This window comes from Pungitius pungitius, chromosome 3 (assembly GCF_949316345.1).
Source record: "Pungitius pungitius chromosome 3, fPunPun2.1, whole genome shotgun sequence".
In the NCBI taxonomy this organism is placed as follows: Eukaryota; Metazoa; Chordata; class Actinopteri; order Perciformes; family Gasterosteidae; genus Pungitius; species Pungitius pungitius.
In genome coordinates, this window is record NC_084902.1 from 28,038,889 (window position 1) to 28,059,874 (window position 20,986).

The 20,986-nt window shown below is 45.7% G+C and overlaps 1 protein-coding gene and 1 pseudogene across 1 annotated transcript; both read right to left on the reverse strand.

The window, feature by feature from the left end:
- Nucleotides 1-1,249: 1,249 nt before the first annotated feature.
- On the reverse strand, nucleotides 1,250-2,034 carry LOC119216453 (leucine-rich repeat-containing protein 3-like; annotated as a pseudogene).
- Nucleotides 2,035-7,230: 5,196 nt separating this feature from the next.
- LOC119220775 (poly(rC)-binding protein 3-like) lies at nucleotides 7,231-20,463 on the reverse strand. Its single transcript, XM_062561605.1, has 13 exons — nucleotides 20,403-20,463; nucleotides 14,132-14,283; nucleotides 13,999-14,022; nucleotides 13,874-13,906; nucleotides 13,675-13,791; nucleotides 13,292-13,423; nucleotides 13,085-13,213; nucleotides 12,126-12,269; nucleotides 11,154-11,199; nucleotides 9,976-10,083; nucleotides 9,360-9,415; nucleotides 8,615-8,784; nucleotides 7,231-8,515 (listed from the first exon to the last, which is right to left on the reverse strand). Exons 2-13 carry the CDS (start codon nucleotides 14,204-14,206, stop codon nucleotides 8,461-8,463), a joined length of 1,089 nt encoding a protein of 362 aa, XP_062417589.1. The 5' UTR covers nucleotides 14,207-14,283; nucleotides 20,403-20,463; the 3' UTR covers nucleotides 7,231-8,460.
- Between the last annotated feature and the right edge of the window lie 523 nt (nucleotides 20,464-20,986).

The window sequence follows — 20,986 nt, forward strand, 5'->3', positions numbered from 1 at the left end:
TGATTAACGTTGCGCCCGTTCGACTGGAGGAATGACGACGTCGAAGCCGCAAGGTCAGTACCCTGTGCCTGTGTGCAGGTGTGTTGAGAACACGGATGTAGTCAAAGGAAAGCAAACTGGATCCCAGACGATCCAAGCCATCGGAGTTTGGGTTTACTTCCGGGAATATCCCCCCCCCCCCCACATCCGGGTAGTTGCTTTTTCTCCGCTGGAAGGCTAAAGTTTGCTAAAGAAAAATGCTGAGCTTGCTTAACTGCACGTATTGAGCAGACGTTTTCTGTTATGGACTCGATCAAGAGCTGAATGAGGGTTTGACCTCCTCCGCCTACGTGACTTCTCAAGAGGATTTAGAATACCACAAACTACAGCCAACCCAATTTCATCCTATCAATTGGATTTTTAATTTTCCATGGTAACAGCCGTCATTGAAATACTTTGCGAATGTTCATTTTGTCCCTTTTGTGTCTCTTTTCATCACTCTTTGCCGTTTTGTTTTTATTTTGAGTCTCCTCTTGATGTGCGTCCCTTCTGGCACCGGCCACTTCAGGCCCGTGTGACTTTAATAAACTCAAGCGTCTTTTTTTTTCAAAGTTATTTTGCCAAGACACAACACGAAGAGTATTTTCATCTCAAAGATAAAAGAATGTTCCTCGACGGCGCATTTGTGTGGAAATCTTTTCAGACTCCCGGCTCAAAGGTCACATCATCAGCCCCAAGAAATGCTTCCACACGTTAGCTCGTTAGATTTATTGATTTGAACTGTTCGTTGGATAAAACTATTTTTGGGATGTGAGAAACGTATTAATATTCTGCCTCATGCAGATCTGTGAAGATGTATGGCTTCCACATTTGGAGCTGTGGCAATTTTTCATCGTGTGTGTGTGTGTGTGTGTGTGTGTCGTTAACCCAACAATATGATGGCATCTACCTTCTATTAACAACCATGTGCATTTAAACAAACATCAGAATGAACAATAAACTCCACAAACAGTATTTATTTGTACTTTTTATTTTAGAACTAGTCCACCCTGAGAAATGTATGTTGCCACACGTATTTGTCTTTAAGCTTCTGCTTTTAGTTTTGCTTTTATTATTTAATTATTTGAACAAATTTTAACAAGAACCATTGTGTTGCATTTGTGGTAAAGTATAATATTCATAAGGAACTAAACTAATGTTTTAATTCGTTTATGAGAGACATATTTTTATACAGTAACCAGCATACCGCAGTTTTACATCTTAAACTACACTAAAACCCACTGCTGGCTGTGTCGTAGTCCTTGCTAAGGGGGGGGGGGGGGGGGGCGCACTGGGCAGGGACTTGAGGTACTCCATGTGTCTCCTGGCATCCTCCTGGTTGTGTTTGATGTAGTAAACTATGTAGGCCGTCACCATGGAGAACCAGCAGAACATGGCCACAAACATGGCCAGGTCCGTGGTCTTGTGGTGGAAATTGCAAAAGTTGACCCCGGAGTCCAGGACCCGGGTCACGGCCTGTCCCACGTACTCCCCCTGCACCGACGTGGAGCAGCTGACGTCGTTCACCGTCTCCGGGTCGAGCCTCAGCTCCCTCAGCACCTCCTGCAGAGCGCAGTCGCAGTGCCAGGGGTTGTGGGACAGTCGGACGCGGGCGTGCAGCTTGGCAAAGGTGTCCTTGGGGAGGCCGCTGAGCTGGTTGTTCGACAGGTCCAAAGTCCGCAGGCTCGCCGAGACGCCTTCAAAGGCGCCGGCGTCCACGCTTTCGACGGCGTTGTGAGAGAGGTCCAGTTCCCTGAGGCGGTGGAGGCCCGCGAGGGCGTCCCGCGGGACGCTTGCGATCCGGTTGGACGAAAGCAGGAGGACGGCGGTGTCCTTGGGCAAGTTCGGCGGGATGCCCTCCAGGCTGCGCGAGGTGCACTGCACCACCACCGCGCCGCCCCTGTCGGCGCAGTGGCAGCTGTGAGGGCACGCGGACGCGGCCCCGCACAGAAGCCACAGGGCTCCCGCCAGCAACAGGGAGGGAGGCTTGGGACGAGGCCAGCCAGAGGCCCCCATTGACAGGCTGAGATAACTCAGGAGGTCTGCATGGGCGATGCGTATCAGACGGTGCAGTGGTCAGTGGCGCTCGGACCACCCCGCGGGTTTTTTTTTTTTTACTGGACCCTTCTGTCTTGGTATTGTCACTTATTTTTGTTTTTCATGTCGGGCCCCAGTCGGATACTCAGGGGACCTTTTTAACAGTCAATGTGAACTTTTTGCTCATCATTTAACGTAAAGCAGCCGGAAGCCTGGTCATAGGTGTGTATCCGGGGTGGGAGGGGCCTGTGTTTCTGGATGATTGGAAGAAACCTGAGGATAGAAAGATGGAGAGACAAAGGTCACGGTCATGATTAAATTTGTTGGATGTGCTGCCTCTAAAACTCACGTGATCATTTGTATGTAATTCTTTGGTATGTTTTGTGGCACATTTTATGCCCTCGGCCCCTTAAGGCATCCTCCTTGGAGCAAAGCTCAACGCTATCAGAACAATCTTATGTATGAATCCTTTTGCTCAGCATCTGTCCCTAAAGATGCCATCAAACAAGGTTTGAGCTCATCAATGTGCAGCAGATGAACTTTCAAGGACTGATTTGGGATTAAATAAAAACTGTTTAACACGGACAGAGCAGTAACGGTCAGAGTCTGAATTAAAAGTGCAACAAATAATCTGATAATCAGGTTTGTGAGTGATGAATGTCCGCTGTTCAGAGCTGGTTTCTAATTACTTCAATAACAAGCTAAATGTTGCTGTTATAAAGAAGCAAAGGAATATCATAGAAATGGGGAACAAAATTGATAATAAAGGCAAGGATTAATTATAGAATTAATGATTTTGATAAAATACATTTGTTGGGTTTTGGCTTTTTGAAGATGTCAGTTTTTACAACATCCCGCATCAACTGAAATAAGCGAGAAATCAATCTGTAAACTAATTGGACGATTAATCAAAAGGGGAAAGTGAATGATTGCAGCCAATTTCTTGCAATTCACTTAAAAAAATTAAAAGTTCTTGCACATCATTTTTTGGCTGTCATAATAAATAACTTCAAACCACGATCTATAATCCTGAAATAACTTGTAAATCTATCAGCCAATGATGCAGTCCATTAACTTAATGGATTAAAATCCACCGCAGCAATAGTGAGCTTACACATCGTCATTTGGGTCGACACCTACCCGGTGGCTCAACTCTGTCCGGTTCCTCTCGGCGTGCATCCACGGGAGCGTGCGTGCGGGGGGGGGGGGGGGTGTTCTTCTTCGTCTGCGATTAAATGTGCTGCAATAAATCAAACTCGAAAATCGTCCTTTCCAAATAGCAGCGCGGGACTATCCGGAGATCCCATCCCGACCAGGACTCCAGCGGATCCAGCTGTGTGATCCCCTGCAGATGCAGCAGATGTGCGCAGAGGCGCAGCGGGTTGCAACGCGTGGTCCCGTTTCTCCCTCCTCACTCCGTCAAACGGGATCTGAAGCGGCGGGTCACCGGCGGCACCGACCGAGGCTCCAACTGTCACACCGGTAAAATCTCCAGTCCTGCAAACTCACGTGTTCATCAGGCATAATCAGTGTAATTATATCGATGTAATCTTTGCCCCATTCAGATGTTAATCACTTTTAAGGATGCACTAAAGGGGACTAATTACGCTATCATTTATATCAATAAATGAGAATTTAATAACTTAATTATACTTAATAATATAATTAGAGTACATTTTTATACTAATTGCCTTATTAAGCAAAAATTCCAGAGGGATTTAGTTTCTGTTTTTCTGCAATATGTTTAAGATCTTGATGCTAAATGAACTCAATCTGAATAAGCGCAGGGAAAATATTTCAGAACTTTGTCCAACTGTAATCATTATTTTCTTCAATTGTCCAACAACATAATGTTTCTTTCAAAATCCAGAAGTGACTTTCGGCGCAACGGGTTTAATCTCGACTTACTTGCAATGAGCATCATTTCTGAAGTTCACAAGACTAAATGAACAATGTCCGCTGTGCCTCCCGCGCTCCGCTTCCCGATGGTTTCCCGCCTCCTGTCGCATCATCATTCTTCATCAAACTTGACTAAAAATTGTCCCCCCCCCCCCCCCCCCCATGGAGGTCCCCTGTATACAGCCGTGCAGACGAAGGTGCTCCCGGCTGCGTCGCAGGGACACAAAGGTCACCTGAGCGCAGCGGGCTCTTTGCAAAGCCGCCACGTGATTAAAATGGGCAGAGTTCAGCCCAGTCAATTTAGCTGAGAGGCGCAATCGTTGATTGCATTGTCAGCTGAAGCGTTTCGGGTTTGCTTTTTATTGTGACCGCATCCCAGAGCCTCCTCCTCCTGTCCGCGTCCCAGCCAAGAGAGCCGCTTCCTGCTCTCCGACGTTTAGGATACTTAAGAGAACCTGCCAAGCCAGTGGTTGAACACCCGCACTAATCTCACTCCTGGCAGACGTCCTGACCCATCCTAGGTGAATTCCTGCTCCTCCTCCAAACCATGTGCAGCTGAGCCGATTTTCGTGGGGACCTTCCTTACGGACTGTCCCCATTCTTTTACAGATGTTTGACATCCACATGTCAAACATCTGTATCAGCCACATCTTCAACATCCCCCGTCTGCGGTTCCCCTGCGTTGCTCCAGATGACCTTGTGGAGACCCCCTGCGAAAAGCAGCACTGCGCGGCCCTGCGGGCGTCTGCGTTGACCTCTTCAAAGCCACGCTCGCTACATTCGATAATGCAGAGACAACCTGACATTGCATCGCTCGCTCCGCTTTACAATTGCTTTGGATGCCAAGCGACCCGAGAGCAAAAGCAACTCGCGTGTCGTCGCACTTTTTTGATGTCGACCGCCCCCCCCCCCCACCCATCCCCCTCCCCCTCATTGCTTTGACATCAGTCTTTTGCATTATGGAGAAGGTCGTCTGTAAGTAGCTTACAGCGTTGCTGAGTGATGGCGTGGAGCCGCTCCAAACGTTGATGGCAAGCCAACGCAGGGGGGGGGGGGAGGCGGCGAGCCCAGTCGGTCAAACCCTTTTTGAACTGTTATTGGAGGTAAATTGGGGCCTGAAGCATATTGCGTTGACCACTTCATTTGAAGGTGCCATTTTTGGGGAGAATTTGTTCTTTAGCCGTTTTTTTGCATAGTAACAAAGTTTCAAAGTTGAGTTGGGTTTGAGCAATAGATTTGTGTGTATACAGTTGCATAGGAAACTACAAAAGAAGGTCTCTGAAGCATGATTCAACCTCTGACCTTATTCCAGGCATCTAACCAACTGACACATTGACTTTGATCCTGCATGGCTAAATGAGGGTGTGTCAAATTCTCTAATTGGCATGAATATATAATACTGCTTTATGATATTCTTAATTTTGTATGCGTACTTCCACATAATAATCGGACAAAGGTTCTTCTTTTGACAGCAAATTCTTTGGATTATTATTTAAACCGCATCATGGCGTTACCATAATCTCTTTGCCATCCCATAATTAACTGTGTTCAATAAATATGCGAATCTCCCCAGGGGTATTTTTGCTCGAGACAGCTCATCTTGGCTCATGGTTCCATTCGGCCTCAATGTGTCCACAAGGATCACGTAGAAACAATCTGAGGTCATTCGTATTCTAAGAGGCAGCAAAAAGAAATGAGGAAAAACAAGTCACAGAAAGAAAAAGAAAAAAGAAACTTTATTTGATTTAATACTTACCAACACTTTGAAATTAAAACCTATGTAATTACTCACAACTAATATAGATCTGCACATAGCAAATAAATCAATCAAAAATAGTTACGAAGTTCTATAACTTTTTTTCTCCCAAACTGCAATACACACAAAAAAAATCTGAAAAAAACATGTCTTCATTCTTTTTTTTCCTGCTGTTGCTGCCACATGGAAAGTCCTATTTTTATTTTTTTTAAGTCTTCCAAATAAGCTGCACAGCTCTCCTGTATCTATGCTAATAACTGAATAAATGATTGCACATTGCACCCTATTATTGCATTAATTGCAGTTTGTTTCAAAGTTGTAGTATACTCAGGCATACACAAATATAAATACAGTTTTCAAACATTGAGTAAAACATGAATATCGCTGTTATTGAAATCACACCGCCATAGCAACCAAATTCATATCACACAACAAGATCTTTGTCAAATGCCCGCACCAACTGGGCTGATTGGAATTAGCAATCCTTGTTTTTCTATGTTTTAAATGCTTATAAAATGTGTACTAATTTGAGTAAAATGTTTGGTACACATGCACTGATAACAGTTGTATAAAAGCCATAACACCCTTGAGGACGTTCTCTACTGTCACAGTACTGTAGGTAAAGAATGCCCTCTTAGGTATTAGGTAACTGTTCTAAAACATAGTTTAATTGTACTTAAATGGGAATGTTTGTCAAATGACAACTGTACAAGCTATGACAACTCAAAATAAAAAACACAAATTTGTAATTTCAATGCTAGCACTACTACTTGAGTTCACATCAAAATGTAAGAATTATTGCAGAATAATCATTGACTATGCATGGTTCAGTATAGCAATACAGCATTTCCCATTTATATAATAACATTAATGTCATCAAAGCGCTTAAGACCCAAAGATACTGGAAAGATCAAACTATTCAAATATGTTGATTGAGTTGATTCACATTTTACAAAATGTCAAACGTTTCCTTTTAAACGTAACCTAGGCTACTAGAAATAAAACTGAGTTACTGGTATTGAGACACTTATTTAGAATGTTGGACAATTCGACAATAACATTCAACAGCTGTATTGTGTCAAAACTCAATTGAGCTCAGTTGATCGGTAATGAGAAGCCTCAAGCTGTCCAATAATATTTTAGCGCATCCTCATTGTTAAAAGACACGAGGGATGGTTGAAATACTGAACCATACCAAACATCACCCACACCCCCCTTTCAAATTATACAACAAAACTAACTTAGCGTATGTTTCATGATCAACATCTAATGAGTCATATGTGCACCACCATGAACAAATACATCCTGGTTTTTTACTGGAAACCAGTGAAGCAGGAATCGTCGTCCGACCTGCCCTCTTTTCAAATAAAAACAATGTAGTTGCTGACAATAAAAAGACATTCAAACCTAAAGCGTCAAATCAACCAAAAAGACGAGATGAACAATCTTGAAAAAGAGACTGAGTGATCACGTCCGACCAGACCCCGTGCCCCCCCCCCCCCCCCCCCATGAACCCCTGAACATTCCATGGCCCAAAGAGACGCCATTTCGGCTCCACCCAAACGACGACGAGTCGGCTTCGTTCCCTCTCAGAAGGACCTTCCGAAATGTCTCCGCCGCGAGGGAAGGAAGCCGAGCGGTTTGGACGCCGCAACTCTCGGCTTTTTAAGTCCAACCAATCCCCTCCCGCGCCGGAGGCGGTCCGGAGTAAAGTGTTGAGTAGTCTATTGCATGAGCGCCGCGTAGTCGACCGATGTGCTAAATCACAAAGGTCCTCGTACAAAAACCGATACAGTATAATAATAAGTTAGTAAACAATCATTTTAACTTCAGTTGGTGTTTTTTTTAGCCACTGATTTTTCACTAATTGCCATTCATGCATCTAAATACTAAAAATCGGTGTCGATAGAAGGAGGCTATGTCGGAAAGTTTCTTGTTCGGTCAGGAAGTAGGACTAGACGCGTATGGCCAAAAATGTTGAGAAAAGTTTTTGGGAAAAGAGCGGGAGCACGGAGGTGTAATGCTAACATGTGAAGGGACACGTTTACTGAAACGCACAACGACACGACATTGAACACATGCAATAATGCAAATATGGGAAACGAACCCGAGAAGGGAGGCTCCAGGAGTGATACCATTGGCTTGGAAAGGTCATGTGATGCAGCAAAGAGTTGTGGGTAGAGATTGGATTCGCGAGTACACAGAAATGCAAATTGGGACAAAAGAGAACGGTCCAAAATCTTTTCTTTTCAAAATATATTCTCAAAATTTGATACTTTGGCTACATCCCACCACACACTCTGCCGATAGCATCACTGCGCGGCTGTAATATGCAAATAACTACGTTCTACAAAAATGCGCAATCTCACAAGATTATACTTTTCATGATGACGCAGCACTGACAGTGAGAAAAGAGAAAGCAATAAATAGAGAGAAGAAGAAAAAGCTGAACACAAGTTGTTCCTAATAAACATTCAACATGCTTTAACAGTTGTCTAAAAAAAAAAAGCTAACAGAGAAATCCTTTTTTGTAACTATTTTTTTTTTTTTTGTGTGTTTTTAATTTGGCTCTCCGAAACAATAAATGATCGCCCAACCCTCCCTGACTTTTATAAACAACTTTTGAACCGGGGCGGGAAGGCGGTCAGCGTTTTCGGAGAGCCGGAGCCAGAGTCCGAAGGGCTTCATCAGGGTTGTCTGCAAGTCGTCCGTCATTGGAAAGGGCCAAACGAAGGCGCCGGTCAGCCATCTCAGGATGTGGTCATGGAGGTCGGGTCGTTCCACATGGCCGCCACGTCTCTGAACCTGTAGGGGGACCGCTGGCGGGTGAGCGATTTAACGTACAGACGCGGCGGGCGCTGGTGGCGGAGAGGGCCAAGACTCGAGCGGCCGACGATGTCTCACCTTGCGTTGATGAGGTACTGGGCAAGGCTGATGTTGGCGGGGGTCCCTGTGATGGTGATCTGGCGCTCCGATGACCCTTCCATGGCATTAGCAATTTTGATCTGTGCCCCAGACATCTGACGGATCTCGTTGATTTTGGTTCCCTGGCGCCCGATTATGCAGCCTATTAGCTGGGAATAAAATGGGGATTGGATTTAGGATGGCCAGAAAAAACTCTGCATTGAGATTTGACTCGACTCACTGAGTGAGTCCAAGCCAGTCTTTTTCAGCTAGAACTTTTGGTCCAACACGTCTTCTCCATTAGGGACATTCACTCTTACACAGTTCTCGGCGGTCACAGCTGATCTGCTGTCTGATCGCATCGCTGGAAGCTTCAACGGGACGCCACGTGATGTGAAAACAAAACCCAGTCTTTGGACATTCGGGTCCTGAGACATTTGTGCCGTGATGGCAGTAGAATTTGGATCGCTGTCTGATTTGTTTCTGTCCCGCGCAGCAATTCATGGATTCATCTTGGTAACATCTCTTAATTGACTTAATGAGGAGTTGCTGTACGATGCGGCCAATGGATTTTACGATGAATTTAAGCAGTTAATATATTTGGAAATGCATGGTTTGTTTGTACGGTACAGTCGCACAGCCAATTTGACCCAGTCAGCTGTTTGGCAAATCATTTTGGTGACTGTGTGTTTGCACTTGGGCGAAAATCACAAATAACTGCACACGTTCTGATTAATGTACTCACATCATTGGGAATGGTGAGTTCATGAGTACTGGCCTGGTTACTGGCATCCAGACCTGCTGCTGGGCACAGGTTGCACACGGAGAGAAGAGGGGAGGGGGGGGGGGGGGGAGAGGAGGACATAAAATAGAGTTTGGCACATTGATCAACTGTAGTCCTGGCGTTTCTTTCATTCCCTGCTTGTGACCAGCAGCGTTTCTGTATCACTGGAAAAGTCTCAGCTCAGCCTCGAGCTGACCGTGCACGCCCTCTTTTTAGTACTCGCATCGCCTAACAAGTTGGATTCTATCCTTCTAAAAGGGGGTGGGTGGGTGGGGGCGGGGGTCGGGGAAATAAAACAACCTGAGGCATTTGCTTTATTAAAAGTAGGATACTAAGGGAACACCAAAGAAAAGAAACCTCAACATCAACAAGAGCAGACCACCAGCAGGCCATGTCAAAGATGGCGGTGCACCACAGAAGACTATTAGGAGGAGAAGGACGAGAAGAAGAAAAATAAGGACAGAGACAGGAAGAGAGAGAGAGAAGAAAAGGAGGTAGAGAATGTGTTTTGTCTCTACAGGTACAAACGAGAGAAGGAGCTTTGGTAAAGAGGGTGGTCGTGTAGGTGGGTACGTACCGGGGAAGGCAGGGGTGGTCTGTCCGAGGGGGTTAAAGGGGGTTTGCTGCATAGCCAACTGGTGGAGCTTGCTCAACTGCTGAGGGGGGGAGGAGGAGGACAGCAGAGCTATGAGGTCATCGTTAAGACACGCGCACCCACACACGCACGCACGCACGCACGCACACACACACCCAGACGGACGCACACAAATACACACTGGTGTGGCCCGAAACGCTACGAGAGTAGAGAGGATCTGAGGAGAAGTAACAGCACAGACAGGTAAAGGGCAGAGACAGAGAAGAGGTTCATGGAGGCCTTCAGAACTACGTTTTCATTCGACCCCAACTGCGCCTCAATGACGTTTTTAGAGGGACACTTATTCCTCCCTGATTAAAAAAGCACCAATAAAAGCATCCTCACTGATCTTTTCGCCCATCCTCCACCTGCACCTCCTTCCCTCGATGACTTCCACAAACCCATTTGAACCGTATTTGCGTATTTCCCCCCCCCCTTGGAACGTAGGTTCACGATGCAGTTTCTCTGCATGGGAACGTAGCGCCGCGGTCTGTGCCCTCGCCAGCTGATGACCAGCGAACTGTTTAAAAGACCAAAGAAACCGCGGCAGACACGCGAGCTCTTCACGTCGCAACGCATCGCCTTCAATGCAGCGCGGCCAAAGGCCCGCCACTTCTGGCTGCTGAACTGTGATTGGACTATGGACGCTTGTGGGCGGGGTTACGCGAGTCTTCAAATCTGAGCGTTTGCTTCATTGCGCCACTCATTTCATGTGGTTTTGAAGACATTGAAATGAATCTGCCTAAAGAGTTGAGAACTGTGAGTTAAAAAAATAAACAGCAGCACTTCCAGGATTTTAAATCGGGGTGCTTTTCGTCAACTGACATTTTAAGGACTGTAACATTCAGGTCGCTTAAAGCACAATCCGAGGTGGTTGTTGTTTCTTTTCAGAATGAAAGTGAAACCATCGGGCCGAGCACGGTGAGGTTTGGTGACAAACAAAGGCCCGGTCAGAAGTTTGACAAAGTAGGAAGCAAGTCAGAAGAAGAGATTAACATTAATATTAACCGGTTATATTATATTAAGTAAATATAAATATGGGGGAGGAGACGAGGCGGACTCCAGGAGGGAAATGTGGATGCATGTAGAGTGCAGCGTTAACTGCCTGTTGGGGTCAGCACTCACATCTGGATGAGGGATGGCGTACTGTCCTTGAATGGTATAAGCCTGCAAACACGAGGAGAAGAGCTTATTATTATCTCGTTACGTCATCGAAGCAAGCACACAAATACCCGGGTCATGTGGTAGCGTTAAAAACGAAACTTACGCTCTTATCAATTTGGTGCAAGCCAAACTACACAACAAAGGACTAAATGTGAAAACAATCAACATTTCTACAACACAAACATGCTAATGCAGACTAATGTTCTTAGCTTTTGGGTTTTTAAAAAAAATGTTAGCCATATTACTAGAAAGTCATGCTCTCTATGTCATACTGTCCTAGTGTTCATCAATCAGATCCAGTTGAACTAAATCAATAAGGGACATCCGACGGTGGGAAGGGGACAGGGGGGGGGGGGGGGAGCGGTCTGCAGAGGGGGGTCATGGGACTTGAGCTATTGGATGTGAGCTTCAGGGCCACAGAGGTCAGAACTGAGCTAAATTGTATTTCATCTCTTAGACATTGAGGAGAAAAATGAACACGTTCCATTTAAGGCATGTTGTTTTGCTTTAAAAATGATATTGGTGAGACCTGCTGTCCACATGGTTGTTCCTCTATTGAGCTTCCTTTCACCTGATTTAAGCTGCTTCCCTTTAGCCTTTCTTGCTTGTGTTTACTTCCTGGGTCACTTTTACATTGTGTGTTACATTGAGTTGTTTTTAATAGTCGGCTATGATTGGTTAAGTGGTTTTAGAATGATCCCACAGGCGTATTCAAAGGGAACCAAATAATCTTTACCACCTCTGTCCTCATCGACTACAGAGTAAGTTGTCCCGCCTCTTTTAACCCATTTCTGGTTCCAGTGGCCGCAGGTGAGGGGCGACAGTGAGGGCACAACGGCGGGGATGGTTCATGCTAGTAGGAGGGGGGTGCGGGGGGGGGGTGGCAGTGAGGGAAGGAGGACGAGTGAATAAAACCTGGTGTGACTAACAGGCAGTGGCTGGTGCTGCAGTAAGAGGCTGAGGTTGGCAGTGGACGCCCCCAGTGGGTCTGCTCTTACCTGGCCACCTGAAAAAATGACAGGGGTGGAGGCAGGCTTGGGACGGTAGGGGATGGTGGCACCTTTCGGTGGGGACTGAGGAGAGCGCAGGGGGGGGGGGGGGGGGGGGAAGAGAGAGTGGGGGCCAGAAGGGGTGAGATGTGGAGAGAGTGTTAGAACACACAGAGAGAGAGAGAGTGTTGCGTAAAGTGAGACCATAGAGGGGCGGTGCCTTTAGGTAAGACGTCCTGTGACACAAAGGTGCTCTTCACTGTGTGCTCATGCTGACATCGAATGTCCAGATCGTGGTTCAGTGCACGACTAAACTTGGATTTAACCTGGAACATCCCTTTCAACTGGATAATGATGACTACTGCGCTTTCTTAAATATCTTTAAACGGTCCACGTTCTGCAGACTTACAGTCATGTGACATATCTCCTAGTGTCCATGGCTGGTGCCATCATGACGGCCCAATGGAGAACTGGCTGAGCAGATGGGTCAAATTAATGGTGCAAGAAAAAGAGAGACATCTACAGTGTGGAGCTCATTGATAATAACATATTATGACATGTACCTATTGGACTGTATTGTGTGTGTGCTGCAGTACAATGATGTTTTCAGACGGACAAATAAAGACGTCACTCTACAAAAATAATCAAATTCATTATATATGAAATGATATCACAGAAATATGTATTGTATTGAGTTATGAAGTTACAAAGTTTGTTCAAATTGCCCTCACACGAAGTAATTCGCAGCGTAGAATCCCGTGTTTTGCGCTCATAGCGTGAATTAAATCAAAGGCAGTTTATTTGATTTAAAGGTCCTCAATGTCAGGCATTTTAATCCAACATGTTTAGGTCCAGTGTTAAATAACGCTTCCTTCGTTTCCCCTCCCTTCCTTCTGTACCTCAAGCATCACCACACATATCTGTTTGACACACTGGATGATGGCCTCCGGGGCCCCTGAGATCGTCACTGCTCTCTCCGTGGAGTTTGGCAGCATGTCACCGGCCACCTGCACCTGAGCTCCTGTGGACTGAAGGTAGGAGGAAAATGTGTTCAATCGGAATCTATATTAGGATATGTAGATTGATTAGTAGACATTTGAGGGTACCTCTCTCATTTCTTTGATTTTGGAGCCTCCCTTGCCGATGAGGGAGCCGCACTGGCTGGCCGGCACCACCAGCCTCAGGGTCACGGGGGGTTTACTGGTGGCCGGACTGTTGCTCATAGAGTTGATTATATCCTGAGGGCACAAAAAACAACAGGTCCGTTGCTGAATGCGTGTGTCCTGCATCGGTGGAAACTGTCCCCTTGAATGTGTCATTAGAGGCCAGTTCTGCGACATTAACTTTAGTTATTCTGCCTTGGTTGCTGTCCGATAACCAACTCTCTTAAAAAAACTGCTTTTACATCAATTAAAATACAATGACGTGTTTGTAGCTTTCTTTGTCGGCCCTGTTGACTCTGTGTAAGTTTACATGAGCAATGTTATACCTCCTCGAACTTGTAGGCTATCATGGCGAAGGCCTTGAAAATTGCATCGGTCGGTCCGGTGATGGTGACTATCCGCTCGGGGCAATTCCCCTCTGAGATGTTGATGCGGGCTCCGCTCTACAGGGGAACAAAAGCGCATCGTCACGGGAGGAAAAACACACAAGTGTGTGGAGAGTATTTGCTGCGAAGTTTCACTTACGTCCTCACGCATTTTCTTCACCGTTTCTCCTTTCTGGAGGTGGAGAAAATGACACATTATGACTTAAGTCCCACAAGGCGAGATGATGCTTTACACGGTCTGCTTGTTGTGTCTGTGATAAATACCTTTCCTATGATGCTTCCGACCTCCTGCAGGAACGAAAACAATGTTTGATGAGGAGCCTTAAAACTCTCTTTACTCATAATGTATAAATAAAAGTGCCAGGAGAGCCCAGAGGCCGCGTGGCGTTTTTTGTACCTTGCCGTGCATCAGCAGCCTGATGGTGAGGGTCACATTCAGTCCACCTTCTGATTGGACCTTGATGGGCTCCATGTCGGGATTGGATGTGAAGGAAGGGGCGTGGTGACGTGAGAGAGGAAGTGTGACGGTGGAGTCAGCCAACCGGTCGCCTGCCAGACAGGAAAAAGATACAGATGCACCTGGTGAGATGTGATCTCATGGACCTGTGTGTCTGCTGTCGACACAGAGAAACTCCAACGAGACTTTAAGTTTTCTAAATGTGTCCTTTAGTGCAAGTCTTTTTTTAAAGCAGGATGCTAAAATATTTTATTCCAGTTTTGTTCTTGTATGTTGCATATTTCTAAACTGATATTGTGATCGTATTAACCGGCGAGGGCTGAGATCTGTAAAAGAGAGGCGGGAGAACTGTAGAAGCGGTAGAAACATCATTTTTTTTGACGTTCTGTGTTACAGAGGAGTACAAACAAATCCACTGGAATGTAGGTCAACATATGTCTCTCCAGCCCTCGAACAGTGAGCGCCATGTTCTTTAAAAATAAATAAATAAATGTGATCAAGCCCATTCCAGCTGAACCCATCTCGTTTTGGCTGGAGAGTGATGTAATTAGGCGAGCGAGACTTCAGTTCAGAAAGCGACCACAGGGGGGCGCTGCGGTGCCGCCGTCCTTCTGTCCCCCACCGCTGTGACAGCTGGTTGTTCTCAATCTGCTGCACAGGTCAGGCCACATTGGAAACTTTTTATAAACATATATCCCACAAGAATGTTTTTTTTTTTTTTTTTTTTTTAAACCGATCATGCATTTATAGCGATAGTTGCATTTCCCCTTGTTTTAGTTGATCGCTCTTGATGAAGAGGAACCAAATCTCAATGATCTCCAGGACGCTTGAATACATTATTCTTATATATTAGCAGAGGAGTGAAAATGACAATTAAAATGAATTCGTGAGAGATTTTCCATTTTTATTCTGTGCCAAGTAAATATGTAGGACAACTTATAATACCATGTTGAAAGATATTAATTGAGCTCTATTTCACATCATGAACCTTCACGCAACTGTTAATAACGGTTACAACGGATACAACTGTTAATAATGGGAACCAATGCGAGTGAATATGAAAAGCAGCTGAAGCAGCTGACCTTGACTGAAGCGACAGATAATGTCACCATCTGCCAATCAGACATCGTTGCTATGTGCCGATGGAGATCTCTTTTTTTTTTTTTTTTTCCTCCGTCCGTTTGATCTCTAATTAGCTTTTTAGGTCTCAATGAAAAGGAGTAATTGGAATAATTGGAACTAGTCCACAGAACGATGGGCCCTTAAGGTCCGCCGTTTAATGGATAGTGAAAAGGTAAGACTTCACTTGCGAGGCCTGACTCGCATTGAGTCTGATCTAACATCTCGCCGCCCTGAATGCTGCTCAGACTTCACTACTACTACCTCTGCAGGGCAGGAAACGCTCTTATCAGCGTTTAGATGTCTGTGCATTGTGGTTGAACATATAGGAGCCGTTATGACCTCAACATTTTTGTCAAAAGCAACAGTCGTGCTTTTCATGATCATTTAGATTTCATTTCATTTTCTTTAAAGCTTCATGAAATCTTGTTTTCATTAAAGCTGAACTTTCACTAAGATGAATCATGTGACGTAAATAACACTTCACACGTATTCTGCTGTAATTCTGTATATAATTAATACTTGAAGCTCTTTAATAGTTGAATTGGTCTGGTGATTAGCTGTAAATATTCAGTTTTCTGGTTGTTTTTTAGGTCAAATCAGGAGTCACATCTCAGGAAGAACTAAATGGAATTGTTGCCGTCATTCCATTATTACGAATTTAAAAAAAAAAAAAAAAAACCTCCACAGATGTGGTTAAAATGCTTCTTTTCTTTGCAAAGGAGTGTGGTCCAGAAACCACTGCTCCTCTAATCCACGCTGCACGCAGAGCTGAGGGATGTGTTGGTGGGAGGCCAGGGAGGTCCCACAGATAAGGACAGAGATTCTGTTGCCAGCTGTCTCTCCAATCTCCCAGAGGAGACCAGATTACATAAAAAGCCTTAATCCGGATTTAAGACCCAAGCCAGCGGTGCAGGTCCTCTCCAGGGGAAAGGGGGGCGGGGGGGGGGGGGGGTGCGTGGTCCAAAAAAAACCCTCCAAGATTTACCACAGGATCCAAGCGTCGTTGATGACGCAGTATTCAAGGCTGCAAATTGAGGTTTCGGAAGGATCGGCGGAAGGTTTATTTCTCTCTGTCAGCGGTGATGTAACACATCGTTTTGTACATGCGGCCCCTCATTTCAGCAACGCACCGCGCGCTCAGACCGACTTCCGCTGGCCACGCTCGCACCGCGACGACGGACCCACGTCTCCTTCCCCTTCGACTTGAACCCAGGAACCCGTCCGAGGATCTAGGTCACCAAGAGCGGGGTGAACCAGGTCAACGTCAAGAGCTGTGTTTGAGTAGTCGTGCTCCCTCACTGTGTTCTGCTCATACGTCCTGTAGCATAATAGAATTAGGTCAAGGCCCCCTTTGAATCATTTGCCCCCATGGGCTTAAAAGCGCCGTGCAAATGTGTTTGTATTTGTCATTCCAACGCACAGATTTCTTTCACCACTGTATGAGCATCCATCGCCGCCCTAAGATGCGTGCCCACTTGTGATCGTTGCGTTGATTTTTGTGATCTACCTCCGGTGTGTTAATCGGGCAGCGAGAGAAACGCGCAGAGAGGGAAAGCAGGGAATCTTTCATGACATCTGACGGGGAAAGTGGGTCATGCTCGGTGTTGGTGCTGCTGGCCTCCTCCTCTATGGCGGCTATTGAATTAATCACGCTTTATGCTCGGCTGGACAACGTAGAGCACAAAATGGCTCCCCCCTCTACCCCCCTTACATTCGCCTCCCCTTTTCTCCCTTTCGCCCGCTCGGCAACAGAATCAAGACGACTTGTGCGTTGCTCCTGGAGAACTTTGAATCTAACGGCTCTCTTCTTTTGATCTCTTTATGTGATCTTCACAATGGAGGAAATGCGGTTTAGTGCCGAGCCACCGATGCGTAAACGATGCAAAACCACTCGGAGCAAAGTTAAGGGGAGATACGCGTGTTTTAAAGACGCTTTGGAGGAAAGTGCTGGAGTGATTGATGGTGCTTTGTCGGTATTTTTGAACAGGAAGACGTTTTTGCTTCTTCTCATTAAAGCACGTTAAGGAGGAGACGTCTTCCTCAAGCCATCGGCTTGTTTTGGCACATTTGAGATTTAAGGGGTGAAACACACTGTGTACCTCTACATTTATTACAACAAATAGTTCGGGACTTGTTTCTCTTTTGGCCGAGACCTTCCCATTAAATTCAGTTCAAAGTCATTCATATGATGTTAAATGCTTAGAAATAATCCAAATAAAAGCTCAAATTGTAGATTGATCAATTAAGTGTTTTTTCTTTGGATTGTTAGAGGTTAATAATGGAATATTTTGTTCTAAACTCCACGTGCAATTCACATTTTGGGACGATTTTAAATACAATTTCAGTCAAAAAAATAAAGAAATTGTATTAATTCTTGTTTTTTTTTAGATTAAGTGAATAAATCCAATCATCAGACTGCATGTCAAACACCAAAATGCAGCAAAAAAGGGGGGAAAAAAGGAATAAATAAACTAATTGTATTTGTGTTTAAACAGTTGCATGACAAGAGAATCTTGTGTAATAATTGAAAATGTTTTCACAGCATCATGTCGCTACACAATCTGTTTTGCTGTCAATAGAAGAGCCGTCAGACAGACCGAGACATGTGAAATCCTGTAAGGAAAATCATTAAATGGATGACCGTCCCTCTAATCTAGGCCAAATCCGCTGTCATCTGTTCCGTCCTAATCCACATATCTACAGATATGTCAGTATGATGTTTTGAAATAAAACCCTCCATGACTACACCACAGCCTGAGCTGGAGCTGCTTTCACAAAATGAATCTATAGGAGAACATTTTTTTGCATATTGAAGAACACTTTTTTGTTTTTTTTGGATTGTTGATGTTTTTCAAGGAAAAATGCAAAAGCATAAAAGACATTTGAGCCTCGGTGTCTCCAATTGAAAAATGGGACACATTGCATTTCTGTGCAATATATTATCACAGAACTTGAAAAAAGTGCATGTGTGAACTCTGACCTTTGAACAGCCAACTTCTTCATGATTTGTTGTTTAACTTTTTTTGCAAGAGTCCTTTGGTAGGTTTAGAAAATGGCTGTTGTATAGTGAAAGGTGGTGACAAGGTGTCCGTTAATGCAGTATATTTCAAGTATATTTCAATTAATCCTTGCGTTAACTGTGCACAAATGACCTAATAAAGAGAATTCACAGGTTTTCTTTATATCTGCAATTCCACTATTTGTTAGAGCTCTTTAAATCTTCCTCTTTGTTTCTCTGCAAATACAAGCACCTTGTTTATTGGTGGTCAACACACTACGTGCAAAATAAATGTAGATGACTCCAATAGAATAAGCACCGTATCCTAACGTACGGTAAAAATAATAATATGGGCATTTCAGGGTAAGAGTGGCAGAAGACTTGAAGCAATGCAGTCAGTCCTGAACATCTGGAGCAAAACAGAGGCCAATATGTCTGACCCACAACCGGGTGGATCTCCACACGTACGTGTGTGTGCTCCAATTAAGGGTGAACAAAAGGGAAATTAGCATTCATGTGTAGAAGCAGAGGGTGACCTCGTGATCCGTATGTTTTTCACGAGATCTGTTCAAAGCATCTTCCTTCCGCACGAAGGAACCTCTCACCTTCAGATCCGTTTTCTTCTCTCCGAGAGCCAAGTTTGTGGCGCTGAAAGCAACGGGCGCGAGAGGGAGAAGGAGAAGGAAAGCGACGAATAATAAATGTCAACTGCAGGAATATTGAGGAGTGGAGTTCCCCCCCCCCCCCCGAGTCGCGAGGACCTCCAGGTTACCGGTGTATGAGCAGCTCTCGTCTCATCTGGCGCTGGCTTTTGTTGTACGTGGTGCGGTGTTGTGCTGCGGAGTCGGGGATGGGGGGGGGGGCGCGTGTGTGTCTACCCCATCGGCCTTGCTATACGCCGCTATGACAGTGCTCTCAAGAGCTGTCAGACCACATCAGCAGCCCAGCGCCCTGATGGCTCGGCCTGAATCACGATCAACCAAAATCCTCGCCACGAGTCAAATCCCAGCAGCGAAGTCTCTCCGCTCGCCGAGGATCTCACGGGGGGGTCCTACGGGGACGAGAATAGTCTGACGTGTGGGGGCGTCGCGGCGAGGCAGCGTAAAGGGAACTCCGAGGCCGGCGCACCATGTTGCGGGAGGAGGCGAGCGCCCGCGAAGTCGGCCATTTTAGATTTGCCACAATTTTTGTAACGTGAGATCACCGCTTGTCACAAAGTCACGGCTTCCGCGGGCGACGCCATCGCCGAGCAGAACGCTCCCTGAGCCGCCCCCCCCCACCCCGTCGTTGCTCTGTTTAAAGCATAGATATGTATTCACGCTAACAAAGGAGTTCTTCATCCAGTGAGGTAATGCCCAATGACATCTTTGGTCTGTGACTAGTGGAGAATAAGGCCATCTGCAGCACTAATATCACAGTGATGGTAATTGGAATAATGATGATGGCGGAGGGGGGGGGGGGGAAATGTATCAATTGCACGCACCGCCGTGTTATCAATCCTATTGTGGAATAAGGTCGGTCCAGCTCCGTGGTCAGCGAGCGAGTCAACAGCAGACCTTCCGGTTTTCATTCGTCGGCCCTGATTTTTCAACAATGAAACCGCTGAATCGAAGCGAAAATGCCCAACACCCAAAACAATGGTGATCAGGAGAACCCCCGAAAGCAAAATCGACAGAGCATAAAATTGACTGTTCTCCAGGGAAAAAGGCGAACGCGTCCACGCCGCGTGCCGTCGCCTCATCTGGACGCGCCGAAACACAACTTTGGAAAATGTTAACTCGATCTTACTCAAAATAACCACGTTAGATAACGAGTCAATAATTTGTGTGTCACAGCTCATTATGCGCAAAAAAGATGATCCTTGGCCGCCGGAAGGTTCTCGGGGGCAATTCATTATTGACCTGGGACTGTATATCACGCAAATTTTCAGTAGTTTGATGCTTGTAAAAGTCAAGAAACAAGGTTTTAAAAATAAGAATAATAAAAAAATAATTTTACATTTGAATACTAGCGTCCAATGGAAATACTGCACCCCATGACCTACACTCTACCAAAAGGAATCTTCATAAGGGGCAAAAAGAGATAGTTTACCTTAATGTAGCGCAGGATACAGTAGATGAGGACCACTTTCGCCGTTGCAAGATTAAAAATCGCAAAGGGAAAATGTTTTTTTGTTTTTTTTCCCCTCTTCCTTTCGCTCTGCCCAGGACAAATCGCGCAACCCGATTGGTCGGCGGCACGGGGGGGGGGGGGGGTCACATGGGCGACCAGAGGAACACGTGACCGTTCTTAAAATGATCTGACGGGATGAAACCGACCGGCGGTCCTCAACGAGCCCAGTTTGCGTTGCTGCGGCGCGATACTCTTGTTTGCCGTACTGTTTTGGTGTCGAGTGTAAATAGGCCGTATGATGTGGCGTAATCTGGGTGACCCTCACCCCCCGCCGCCCCTTTCCCTCAGGCTGGATGAAAAGGGGGCGAGGGGGGGGGGGCATGCCCAGTGAGGCACGTGGGCATCGTGGGGGCAAGTCTGTGGACGAGGTGGTCTGAATCAGTGCCGCCTGCGGAGAACTTGAGGAACTTTTTGATGCGCCCCTCAAAGAATTAGAGGTCAAACCAACATTTGTACGTGCAAATGGGCCCAGCATATCCTCCCTGCTCCTCGGCTTTTTAATC